The sequence below is a fragment of the Pezoporus occidentalis genome, unplaced genomic scaffold (assembly GCF_034315485.1).
Source record: "Pezoporus occidentalis ecotype Australia unplaced genomic scaffold, CSIRO_AGI_Poc_V1 ctg38, whole genome shotgun sequence".
Classification (NCBI taxonomy): domain Eukaryota; kingdom Metazoa; phylum Chordata; class Aves; order Psittaciformes; family Psittacidae; genus Pezoporus; species Pezoporus occidentalis.
Window position 1 is genome coordinate 2722737 of NW_026915702.1, and position 13931 is coordinate 2736667.

The window sequence follows — 13931 nt, forward strand, 5'->3', positions numbered from 1 at the left end:
TGTTATGACGAGCAGAACTGCCTATGTAATCCATTCACTCTGCAGAGTCACCAGGAATAGGACAGGGCCAGAACTGAATACTGGTGAGGAGACCTTTCCTCTGATTTCTCTAGAAATTGGTACATCCCTTTGATCCTTATCAACAAAAATAATCTTGGGTGGCATGTGACTGTGAAGTCTGTAGCAGGAACGCAGGCCAAAGCTCACAAATTTTCTAACTTGTTACACAGGCAAACTCCCTCCTGCTAAAAAGAGAGTTTGCCTGGTAGTAGGTAAGTAAAAAACCAAGATGGTTTTCTTTTGTTATATTCTCCCCTTGACAAACTGAGCTGAAGGAACACAGACATAAAACAAGGTTTATAGTGAAATACCAACCATGGATAAAGCAAACCTCAGAATCTGCCTAACTGTATTCATCTTAGCTATAGCTGTGGTTTTCTGGCTTATTCTTTAATGAAAAAAGCGTCATAAAAAGAAACCAAATCTACATTCCTTGTGCATGAGTATCTCCATGGATTTCACTGCAGGAATTTGGCCTTCTATGTGTATACATACTATTAAGTTGCAATTCCATTAGCAAATTAAATAACCATGTAATAAAAGGAAGGCAAAAGTTAGGGACTGGTTTTCTTCTTAATATTTGTCAGCTTGGTCTGTCGAAGTGAATGTTCTTCACAAGCAAGACTGGATCAAGAAAGACCATGCAGAGCCTACAGAAAGGCACATTGAAAAAGGTCAAATACTTCAAGCTTGGACACTGGGAGAGAAAGGAGAATAGCTGTAGCAAGCAGGTCAGTACTGTGAATTAAAGGTAGTTGAAATGAAGTGGTTAGTAGGATAATGTGGCCCACAAACTTTGAAAAACTCAACCTCCAGCTGTTTTCAGTGATCATCACAAGTGAAAATTCATTATTATACGATGGGTGTTTTAGATATGGTGCATTTCAAACCATGAGGTTTGGTCACCTGCAACACTTAATAAATGTGGGGAGCAAGCACCTATAATAAAAGCAATGAAGCCTTTATTACCTTCAAATATCACCACCCACTCTAAGTCTACCTCATACAGCATTTAATAGGCAAATACTATGGTCATAATGAGCAGTGGTTAGCTTTATAGGGTTCATTCATTCCTGTTCAAAACAACAGGCATGACTACAGCTGAGAATGTGTCAAAAGGAAATTAAGAAAGTGCTCTCTGAGCAACTACTGAAGAAGTGGTACTTGGCTGCACCAGCTGCTGGAGAAAAGTCACCATCTTTGCAATAAAAATAGCTGGACAAAGCATAGAGGAAGTAAAATATTACTTGAAGTACAGGCAACCATTGCCTGTCTGCATAGGCCATGGATATGTCAATGTTTAATAAGAACAATAGAAAAATGGAATACAATTAGGGTATGCATAATAGACAGTATTAATTTTATTAACTTATTGAAGGCATTCATCATTTTCCTCATCATTGCAATGCCATCCCTGCTGTAAATCTTGGTTTATGTTAGCACTTACCAGCCATATACCTTGCCAACATGACTGACGCTTAACAGAATTGATGGATGTCATTGCCCTTTGAGGAGTATGCCATGTCACTGCAGTTTCTTTCATTCTCTTAGCAATAGTCACCGTTGAATACTGAAAAAGACACTGGATGGTAAACACGTTGAAACTAATGACTTTGAGGAAGTTAAATACTTAATTTGTATTGATTGTGAAAATGCTATTGCTTTGCTCTTCAGCAGCCCTTTCCAGAATGTCATATTAAGCCGTATTCGTCACTGGAAGAATACATATAAATTAGAATAAACAGCACAGGAACTGCTGAGATTATTTAGGTTTTCACCTCTTAGTTGTGATGTAACTCAATCATAACTAAATTAGTAGTGAATGAGAATCATTAGCACCCAAATGACATTTTTCTCCTCAACTTAACCTGATTCCTGACAGGGAGAAACCTGACTTCATGTGATTTGAAATACACTGCTTGGAATATGCTTAGGCCTCATCTTTTGGGAAATAGACCCTGGAAATCTGATCATCTCCTGCAAAAGCCAATAATAGCACAGGACAACAAATACTGGATTAAAATTCAGGAGAAATGTCCTAATCTTAGAGAAGGCAATGGGATTTAGCTTTTAGTTTGGCTTCAAATTGCATGTTCACAAAAAAATCCCCACCAGTGTTACCTTTAACATTGCTGCATCCTCTGAAAAGTCACAGAAAACTAAAAGAAAAAAAAATATATATATATATATAAATATATATGTATTTCCCTGCACAGCTACACCTGGTTCTTTGAAGTTATCCTGTGATGACATATGAACAGTGAAGATGATGATGTAATTTACTCTTGGCCGTAATAAACCTTAAACTCCAATGTTATGATCTGGCATTTTTCATGAGTATTAGAAAGCAAGCAAACATCAATCACCATCTGAGAAGTGAATGTTTAGAATTCAGGTTTGTTTTAAACCAAGTAGCTGTGTGCCTAACTGATCTTGTTTCTATTTATATCAGTTTTACATTTGTGTAACATTGACTTCAGCAGACAGTTTTCTTTATGCTTCAGTCACCAAGGGCAGAATCATACCTATGCGAGTTCAAACCATGAAAGCTGAAAAAATTATAAAGGTTTTTGACAGCTATAAGAAAAATGATGAGACACAGATGACAGCACAGCATTTCTAGACAAGGGAGTTTGAAGACAAGTTAAGCAATCAATCATCTGCATCACTCACTATTTAGCGAGTCGACATTCAACATCTGAATCAGTCATTACAATGTAAAGAGAATTAGTAAAGTCTCTAACAAAATGCAAATAAGTGAACTAGAGGACAATACAGTCAAATTCTAGAAGTTGGCAGGAAGCCAGAAGAATTATTTTGACAAGACTGCTTGGGGTGATTTGATTTCTTCTTTGTTACACTAGAGAAATGGAGAGCTTCGGTTTTGAGCAGTACAAGTTTTAAGAAAACTGATCTGTAGTACATCTGTATTGCTATATTTAGCCAGAAAAACTGTAGAATAAGGAACATAATGCAATGCATGCCCTGGCACTCTGCTACACAAATTAACTCCTTCTAGTGCTAGTGATAGTTTTGCAAATAAATTCAGAGAATACTGAGGCAAAGCTAGTCTGAATGGTCTGCAACTTTGAGTGTTATCTTTGCCTTCCTTGAAATGTTGCCTACTAATTCTTGCTATTATAGAGTATCAGCCTGCTTCAAAAGGCACCTGGTACAAGTGAATGTGAAAAGTAAGTTTGACATCTGTGTGACTACTAAGCTGCAGGTGCTGAAATTCTGAAAAATCATAAGTACCACTATTATGCAGCTACAAGAAAGCTCTACCTGATGTCTTGCTTGTTCTGGTTAAAATAAAAGGATATTAAAAAAAGAAAGAAAATGAGTTTTAAAAGAAAATAAAGCAGAGATTTCTGTTCTAACAGCAGTTTGAGCTTGGATTTTAGCAGTATAGGGGATGCTGTCTTACACTCACTTATCATTGGAGTAATGGTGGAAAAAAGGCCTGATCTTACTGAAAAGCAAAAAGTAATAGTAGGTGCTGTTAGGCAAATCCTGGGCATTTGGCAGCTGTTTTGAGAGGAAAAAACATTCGTCCTTGGCTTGCATGTATGGCAGAGCTAACACTGACATTAGGTGCTGGAAGGTATGGCCATGCCCTCTAGCCATCAGCCTTTGGATCCTGATGTATTTGTTCCCTTTCTCATCTGTCCACATGAGTGCTGTGTGAAGACTGCACTAGCATCAATGGAATTGTCCCTGCTCCTGAAACTACTTGTTTGCTTTTGTCAGGGCTTAAACCACATAGGATTTGTCATTGCAGGGAGAATTTCTTATCAATGACATTAGTGCAGATACACCTTGAAATGATAGAGATGGTTTGGCTTTGGTCCTGATATGAAAGTAGATAGATAGGAATAAATAAAGAATATTTTCATGAAAGTTTATGTAAGTATGGTCCGTATTATCTTATGGAAAATTATTTTTAAGCAGTTTCAAGAAAAATGAATATTTCTTTTTTTAATGGTTGTGAATAGCTAAGAGGATTCTGTAGATCCTTTTGCTGAAATCCTGTGCTTGGCAAGTGCAAAGGTTCTGGGAAGAGTATGAGAGCTAGAAAATTACTCCTGAGAGTAACAGAAGAAAACTTACCTTCTCTAGCTTAATTCTTATAATGGATAAATACAGAATTCCAATAAGGGAACTGTGTCAGTAAGTTGGCAAGATAGTAATACATGTAAGAATAGATTGCATGTGTTATTTTATCTCATCAACTAGTCATTCCTATGCGCTTTCTCATAACTTACAGATCTGTATGAAATTCTTTTGTATGCTAAAAGTAGGAGATTTTTTGTGTTTAGAGGTGTGTTTTATCAGCTGGATATCCTCAGGTTTACCCTTGTAAATCTCATTGAACAAAACTGAACTTTGTCCAACAGTTGATAAGTTCCATGGATAAAATTTTACCACCTAAAACCTCTTTTAATTGATTTCACTGATATTTTGACCTTTGTTTTTGTAGAACTGAATCTCGCAGTCAGTTTGAGTTTGGGTACTTGAAATAAAAACATTTGTGAGCTCAGGTACATAACTCTTTCACTGGTTTCTACGCCATAAATATAAATTCCTAAAATGAAATAAGTCAAAATATAAGTGTGTGTTTTATTTGACCATGTTATCAATGAAAGTATTGTTTTTATCTTACAGAAATGTTGGAATCCAACAATATAATCAATTTCAATGGACTAGCTAATAGCTCCAGTTACCATACTTTCCTCTTGGATGAAGAACGGAGTCGGCTGTATGTTGGAGCAAAGGATCACATATTTTCTTTCAACCTGGTTAACATCAAAGAATATCAAAAGGTAAGTTTGCTCATGTTTTGTACAATGCAACTATATACTTATAATGTTGCAGCATTGTTATTACTCTATGTCGGACACTGTATGAATTATGGAGTAAGTGTTTGGATGTCAAGGATACTATTACGACACAAACATTTGCTGTCTCTATGAAGAGAAATTTATAATAAGCCTATAACCTGTGAGTGTATAAAATACAAAGCTTTTTTCAGACTATGGAAAAGTAAATGCTAAACAAATAATCCACCTATTTCCCAAACAAGACAATTTCATGTTTTCTGCTAAAAGACCCACACAACTGTTATGACAGTTCAGACAAAGAAAGGATGTATTACTCTGTATTTGTTTGCAGCTAAGGAGCACCTGTTTGGGAGTCCAAGTGCTGATTTCTCTCCTTCAACCCAGCACTTGTAGGCACTCTGCTTGTGCTTCTTTTGAACCAAAATAGGTTCAGTTTTAGTAAAAGAGGAGAAGGTCCATGAAAATTTGCCATTCTTGATGGAGAGTATAGTTTTCCAGTAAAAGCTGGTGATGAATTAAAAGCTGACAACAGTTCAGTGATGTGCTTTTGTTGCAGGCTAAATAAATAATTTCATTTTCAATTGATTTTAGTAAGATAAAATGTTGCGAAGGTAAACACTGCTATGGAGGTTTGATTTGTTATTGTCGTGGTTTAAACCCAGTCAGGTAACTTGTTCACTCACTCCCAGTGAGTGGTGCCGAGCTGACAACAATCGAGGTCCGTCCCCCCCCTGCACCGGGGCTCTCCCCTTCCCTGCTCCCGGAGGAACGGGGAAGAGGATCGAAAAAGTGCAACTCCCACAGGTTGAGACAAGAACAGTCCAGCAACCAATGTACAACACAAATCACCACCGCTACTATCAACTACAACAATGATAAGGGAAAATAACAGGGGAAGAGAATACGATACCACCGGCCAAGAAAACGAGTCCCACCCGGAAGCCCATGTCCTTCCGGGTAACTCCCAGTTACCCCCCACCCTGGGCATGACGTGCTGTGGTATGGAATACCTCCCCGGCTAGCCCGGGTCAGGTGCCCCATCTCTGCTTCCTCACAGCTTCCCCTCCTCCCTGGCAGAGCATGAGCTTCACAAAGTCCTTGGTCAGGGTAAACATCACTTAGCAACAACCGAAAACATCGGCTTCACCAGCACTGTTCCCAGGCTGGAAGTCAAAACACAGCACTGCACCAGCTACCACAAAGGAAAAACATGACTGCTACTGCTGAACCCAGGACAGTTATATTAAGTATTTTGATGGCACTTTTTAAAATCCAGGGAGTACTCTTTTATGAGAGATAAATTGTTTCAATACCCAGGGATTTTTTTTTCTTGGTGCTCCTGACTTTTTGCTCATTTGACTATTAGCTTCCTAAGATGATAGCAATAAATGCCTTGTGTTTTCTGTTCAGAGGGAAGACTGGCTATTCATTTGTATTCTCTAAGGAGAAAAGATAAAAGGAAAAATGGGTATTTTCTATTCTCTTTAGAGCAGCTATAAAGGAAACTAGCTATTTGTTTGAATTCTCTGAGGGATTGATAGCTTAATGTGCAAAACATCTGGAATAATTAAAGGAAAGAAGGTGTTTCAGTTGCAGAAAAGAGCTCTGTAGGAGGAATTACATCTTACATGCATACATATTCAGATACCTTTAGAATACCATCTGAAATCATATACAAATATTACTATATTGAATAAAGAATCGCTGTTGGTAACATGCAACTGAGTGTTTGCAACAAGCTGAAAGAGCAGACTTACAATTTATATTTAAGATTTAAGAACAGACAGAAGGCTTAAAGAATTTGGGGATCTGCTTATTAAAGACAGGAGGGTCACAGAAGACATTTTGATCAATATTACAGTGCAGCCAGTGCTGCGCTTGACCACAAGCCTCACCAGTTGTTGCTTCCATCATGTAAATAAGCACTGAGTTTCCTGTCTAAATGCAGATGGCAGCATAGGACTCCAGAGGAGCAGAACTCAAAAAGCCAAACTTTCCAGTCTATTAAAACCAGTTCAATTTAGCCAACTTTTAAACCAAATTAGAAGAAAATATTGTTCTGCAAGAATAAGGAAAAAGAACATCTAGCCATTCATTTTTATGGATTAAAATACTGGGTTTAGTAATACAGAAATCTGTACCCAAAATTTGAACTGAGTTTGAACTGGTCCTTTTGGGAGATCTCAGAAGTTTGGTTAATGTTTTTCAACCTAGTAAATTTAAATTTTCACATGTCTCTGCACATTTTAAGCTGAGAATAGAAACAGGAAGTAGCAGGAATCCTTTGAGAGAGAATGTGCTCATAAAATTTTCAGCCTTATCTTATAGACTTAAGATGTTTGATTGCTTGGATTGCTTGTTTGGATTTCATTAAGTTTTAAGAAAATTTTGAATTTTAAATGTGTTTGCAAACTGTATTTTCAAGTGCTATATCTAAAGTCTCCTTAGATCTCTTATGTCATCCGTATTAATTCTTTTTGCTTTTTGAATGCTTTGACTTTTATAGTTTCAGCAAACCATATTGAACACCAAGGCTGTAATCCAGACTTAAGGCCATTCATATTGCATTATCTGAGGCTCCCAAATGAATAGCCTGGTATTTTATGGGAAGATCATGTTTTATTCTATATGTAATTCCTAAAAGCTTTTCAAAAAAACCCACCATGAATAATTGACTGTGAGGGTCTCTGGATTTTCTCTGAATGAGGTGAGACCCATTTTTTGCTAAGCAAACGCTACAGTAAAAGTAGGGTTAGGCTTACTTGTGTTAGGGTAGCGCTATAGGAACAGCATAAACATTTCTTTTTTGATAGTGAGATATTTTTAAAATAGTATGGTTTCTTTTTTATTATTTAATTAACTAAACTTAGTAATAAAGTGAAATAGTAGACACACTGAAGAGGCAAAGACTTTCTTTCTGGTTCTGTAACGAATGTGAGACCACAAGCACATAGATTCGACTTACTTATTGTTAGTGTCTGCAATTTTTTGCTTTCAGTCTCTATTCCGTTACATCACATTTAAAACTACGAAAGAACACTCACTTCATGGAGAATCAACACTCTTATCATCTTTATTCAAGATTCACAGCTTATATTCACAATACAGACTATATTTCAAGATATTTTTACTGTTTCATATTATCCCTGGTTTGCTCCTATTGCTTCATTTCTTTGTTGTCAAATTTTATGGAAGAAAAGGAAATAAAGGAAAGAACGGGGAAAAGAGAAACTAGGTAAAGACACTGTAGCATTTGGCCTGCAATTTGTGATTACTGAAGCATGAAATAACACAACGTGATTTTTGTTCTGTGTCTTTAGATTGTCTGGCCTGTATCTCATTCTCGAAGGGATGAGTGCAAGTGGGCTGGAAAAGATATTCTCGTAAGTACAAATCTTTTTAGCATTTTATTTTTCTTTTCTAAAACATCGTAAATATTTTATTATGTTTTATTTTGTTAACTCTTAAAGTATTTTTCCTCCCATTTAAGGTCACACATTTGATCATAACTCCAGTCTCGAGCTACCTCATCCTTCTTATTCAAAATAATGAAATTTTGTCTTCAAGAACGAGGGTTTAAGTTTATTAATGAAAATGAAACAAATTAAATAGAATTAATCTAAAAAAAAAAAACAGACTAGAAAGAGGGAAGTAGAGATATCTGAAAGGAAGAGAAATATCAGAATAAGAAATATTAACCCTTGGGTACTTGTCTCCTGGTTGTATTTTGACGTATTTTTGCCCTGCTAAAGATCCTAGTCCTACAGTAAGTTCCAAAAAATGCTTTCTCTTTGTGGCATCTCAGTAAGAGTTAGTGGTTTTCACTGAGCTATTCCCTGAATAGAGTTTGCAGCAAGATTGAGGTCAAGGTGGTTTTAATGTTCTACATCATTTTTGGTGCCTCAGGAAAGACTCTGTTACACTACAAATAATTTTCTGTATATTTTCCCTCATTCCTGTGTACATCTTATTCCCTGTATTTATGAGGCAGGAAAGACATAGCCAGTAGCCCCCAAATAATAATACTTCCATACTGGTAATAACTGTCTTCTTTATAAGAATAATATGGAAAATGGGAAGACAAAACTAAAGAAGGGAGAAAAAAATGATAAAAAATACATGCATGCAATAAGCCAAACAAATACTTGCATAGCATAGCCAAATGGGAAATCATTGTGGTTGCCAAGGTATAACTGAGAGTGGAACTTGGCCCCATGTGTATATGCTATTGGCCTGATTTTCAGAGATGAATCTGTAAAATATTCATAATGCCAACCATATGCCTCTAGAGAGCTCCATCTGAATAATTTCCTAGGTCATAATAAAAATAGTTTCATCAGTCTTTACTGGGGCCATAGAGGACAGTTGTCTTCATAAAAAGCCATTTGGGAACAGTAAGAGGTGGATTAGGTGAAAACTAAGAAATATGGGTTAAGATATATATGTAAAGGGGCAGCTGAAGTGCCAGATACTTGGGCTAGATTATTACATAGAAATAATACATTTAAATTAATCCACCTTCATGTTCACAAATAATTTTCAGGAGTACTTTGCAAGGTGAAGACTAAAATATCTAATACTCAAGTTTAGAAGAAAAAAAGGTTAGTGTTAGAATTCTGAGCAAATTAACTAACCTTGCAGCTTGATCTTTTACTAAGTATTTTGATATTACGTTAAGCAGATTTTTTTATAGCTGGGGTTGCAACCTAGAAAATTAGTAAGAGATGCAGCACCTAAATTTAATGTATATTCTTCAAGTTTTTAATAATTACTTTTATAAATTCACAATAACAAGAAAGAGTATGTTTTATACATTGCATTGGGCTGATTCCAATCCATTCACTGTAGATAGAGATGCTATTATACTGGAGTAAGCTGGAAAGTTTGGGTCCCCTGACTGTGGTAAGCTTGAGAGGACTGTTTATACTGGAACTATTTTATTCACCTTGATTCTCTTGCTTTCTCTCATATCAGGACAGCTACACCTGCTGATCATGATTAAAAGGTGAAGCCCACACCAACTCCAGTGCAGTGTGTGGTGCTCGCACTTTACCTTCCTGCTATGATCGTAGGCATTAGAAGCAGCACTCCCCCAGGCTGATGCAAAATAGGTAGAACAGGGGCACAGAGCTCAGGACACAGTGCAGCCCAACCTGAGAGCAACAGTAGCACAGCAAAATGCTGCTAAAATCAGATAATTCGCTTTCATAAACATTTATATGGCTGTTGGGGATGGTTTTGTTTTCTTTTCTTTTAATTTTTAGAGTTCACTGTAACTGTAGGTGTGAAAAAAAAAGAGAAAAGATAATGCACAGGTCACATGTGGGTCCAGTTTTGGTAGGCAACTGGAAAGATGGAATATATATTTTGGTGTATTCAAGTCATCACCTTTAAATATTTACAGCTACCTATTCTTGACATAAAACAATGCATTACAAACAAAGCATTTAAAGTAACTGCTTTAACTGTAATTACAGAAAAGGATTGCAAATCATTTAAGAAATGTATTATTCCTCCCTCATTTATTCTTTAAAGCCATTGTCAGTACCTTGGGAGTGTGAAATATGAAGGCCATAAAAATAACTCCACAGACTGTCATTAGACGGAACAAGAGGAAAAGAGGACAAATAATGTGCCATATAAACCATGCTCGATTTAATACTGCTTTCAGAGTGTAGCACTGCTAAGATATAAGATACTCTTCACTTGGGATGGTTCAGGACAGTCTGTACTTCTGCATTGAGGTCTTTTTAAACAACTTCTTTTTTTAATTATTGATCTCCAGGGGAAATCAGTGCTGAAAAGGCAAGTCCCCACTAATAGGCCAGGTGCACTGCAGCAGCTGCAGCACAAGCATAACCCCAGCTCTGCCCTGCTGCTAACCTCAGCTATGACCTCTGAGATTTCCTCTCATAAGAGGTAATTTACTGTCACCCCTTCAGAGGGATTCCTTATACTGAGCTGTCAGTCAGGCCAGTGTAGGTGCAGCAGGTTTGTAGCTCAGGACAGTTCATGAGGGATTTGAGGAGAGTGGCCGGCTTGGGCTGTTCCCGCCCTCCTGATATCCCTTTCTTTGTTCCTTAAGCGGTCATTTTCATATCTGTTTCTTTAAGAGCTTAATATATGTTAATTAGTGAAGCTTTGCTCACTGTATAGGTAGATCAACCTTTTAAATTATGTTTCAGATCTTTTCTTACATGGGCAAACTGAGAAGAGAGGCTAAAACACTCCCCTGGCTATGCAATACTTACAGCAGGATTTCTCTGATAGAAGTTTACTGCTACACTTTCCCACAAAATATAGATTTTTTTTTCCAATAAAATAATAATTACTGTCCCATGTAAGTACTTTAGTATTACAATATATTTCCATTTCCTCAGTGTAAAGTATTATGAGCACCAAAATAACATAGTTCATAAAAAATTAAAGACTATAAATAACAAGTAATATATTTTTCTTACGTAATTTGACTAAATGAGCAATTTTGTGAGGATTTCTTGTTATGTTGGACTTTAGTCTCTCATTTGATCTATTTTGGTTGCTGTAAGTCTTGTGAATATTTCTCATGATTCCTGACGAGACCTTGGAAATGATCAAAGACAAAGTTTCTACAGAATACTTTGCAGCTTTTGTACTGAACTTGCAGTACAAGACATGATGCTAGTCATATCCCTCACTAGTGAGCCTCAGTATTTTGGTTTTAAGATCTCACAGGCACTTGGGACCCAGCAGAAACACATGGCAACCTCTGCATTACATATGTGTTAAATAATTCCACTTTGACATTCCTGGAGTGTTATAAACCAGCAAGGCAAAGCTTGGGTGACTTACAAAAGTTACCAGAAACACTAGTTAGTTTTGCAGGCAGGGATAGGGTAGGGATAGCTTCCTGACTGAAAAGCCCATCTAGTCCTTAAACTATTAATTTACTCTTGTTTTAAAAGTTTTGACTGCCATTTAGTTGATACATGTCTGCACTAGATTTGGCTGAGGCACCATAGCAGTAGTTCACGTGGTGCACAATTAATCAAATAGATCCCTATTAAAGGTTATGATAGATTTCTACGACTTGAAAGCTTTAAAGATGTGTTTCTGAAGGGCACCTTAGGATGTTACTTTCAAGTGTGATTTGACTATCTAATTTATTTAGCCACTGTTAAAGATCCCAGCTCAAATTCAGTTGTCAAAATGATCCTTTCTGGACTTGACATGTATAAATCTTTAAAATTTCAGTGGGTACTTTAACAAAGTCACATAGGACAAGCTACATGATGACAGATACACACTTTGCATGCTGTATGAAACTGGCTTCTCTCTGGGTGTTTCTGGTAAGAAATAGATGTTGATATATGGATACAGAAGGCACTAAGTATTTTTACTTGGTACCAGCAAGCTTCTACATATACTATGACATATGAACAAGTGGGTCCATACAGAGAGTTACACTACACCTTTGTGTCATTTCCCTTAACAGCTGAAGTGTATCAGCACAATTGTGTCTGTACATTATAATTTATAGGAAATAGATATCTACTGGGGGTATTTAATTGCCGTTAATTTTTACCTAGTTATTAACACTTACCTAAACTCAACTATAATCAACTCTTTTTGTACTTGATAATTCTCTTGGTGGTCATTTGGAATGACTTTGGATTAGAAATCTATACCCAGTTAAGAAGAAACAAGACTCTTTACACATGATATAGCTATATTCTGTCTGTGCTCCTTTGCATTTAATTATTGGCACTTAATTATTTTATGGAGTTTGTGGTTCGTGCAGGTAGAATCACGTGGCTGCAATTTAATACACCATCTCATTTGTTATGATAATAATTAATTTAAGCCAAAATGTTTATATGCCATCTCAGTTTATGCTTCCTTTAAAGTTTTCCAGCCCCTCCCTACATCATAGGAAGATTAGCAATTGCACAGGCTTATAGATCCATCAGTGCACAATGATTTTGTTTAGAAATAAAGAAGAAAAAATAAGAACCAGAAGAAGTGGTGTGTAACTTAGCAAGTATCCCTTAGCCATATCTGGTGATGCTTTGGCACAACAAAGTTAGCAATAAATGCACACTATTCCCTTTAACTCAGTTTATTGCTCTTGTTGCCTTAGGGAATACAGAAGAACATGGAGGCAGGAAGTAAAAGTAATTCTTTTCATCTGTTTATGTAAACAAAGATCTGAAGAGGGAATCTGAAAATTAAATATACAGTGCTGGCTAGATCTAGAAAGCTTGCTTCTAAATTCATCTGACAGGCATAATTTTTCCTGTCAAATTATTTCTGGCTCTTTTGGGTGTGCCAAAGAGAAGTTTGTCACTTTCCTACAGGGTTCTTCCTTTGGAGGATATCTACAGGCAGATTTCCAGCCTTTTTATCACCAAGCCTTACCATCATCCCCATTTCTTTTCTGGCTCCCTGTCTCTAGCATAGCACTGAAATCCTTTAACAGAGCCTCAAGACCCAGGACCCCTACCAGCATGGAGAAAGGGAAAGGTGAATGTCCTCTGGGAGTAGGAATGGCTAAAGTCAGAAAAAAATCCAAAGCAATGGACCTCTAGTGAGTTTAGGGACAGAATTTACTCTCAATATTACTTACTACAAGAAGAAATGTGACTTTTGAGCCATTTTGCAATACAAATAGTGGCACTGCATATCGGTTTCAACTCTTTGTCAGCTGTTCCAGTTAGTATGCATGTTTTATCAGCTTGAGGGCTGCTCACTCCTTAATCTTGTCCAAGATTTTTAATGTGGGCATGATTTTTTGATAAAGCATTTGTTACCATTTGGGAGATGAGAGAGTGACACATTTTGCAAGTAAGTAGTGTGCTGCTTTAATATTGCTGCTGCATAAAACTGCTTTGCATAGACTACAAACAAAAGAGAAAGACTGATGGGGGAAAAGATAAAACAAACTTACAACCCTTACACTTAGAGGTGAACTGAGCCTGGTAAAAAGAATCATACTACACTGGAGTCCTTCAAAGTCCCATGGAGCTCTCTAGCAGAATTTCCCCCTCTGGG

At 36.8% G+C, this 13931-nt stretch overlaps 1 protein-coding gene across 3 annotated transcripts in view; it reads left to right on the forward strand.

The window, feature by feature from the left end:
- SEMA3A (semaphorin 3A) overlaps window positions 1-13931 on the forward strand; it is a 170464-nt gene that overhangs the window by 43810 nt on the left and 112723 nt on the right. For all 3 annotated transcript variants that reach the window (XM_062631972.1, XM_062631971.1, XM_062631973.1), the window contains 2 exons: window positions 4726-4883; window positions 8222-8284. In XM_062631972.1, coding sequence (XP_062487956.1) covers window positions 4726-4883; window positions 8222-8284 — 221 coding nt within the window. The remainder of the gene's footprint in view (window positions 1-4725; window positions 4884-8221; window positions 8285-13931) is intronic.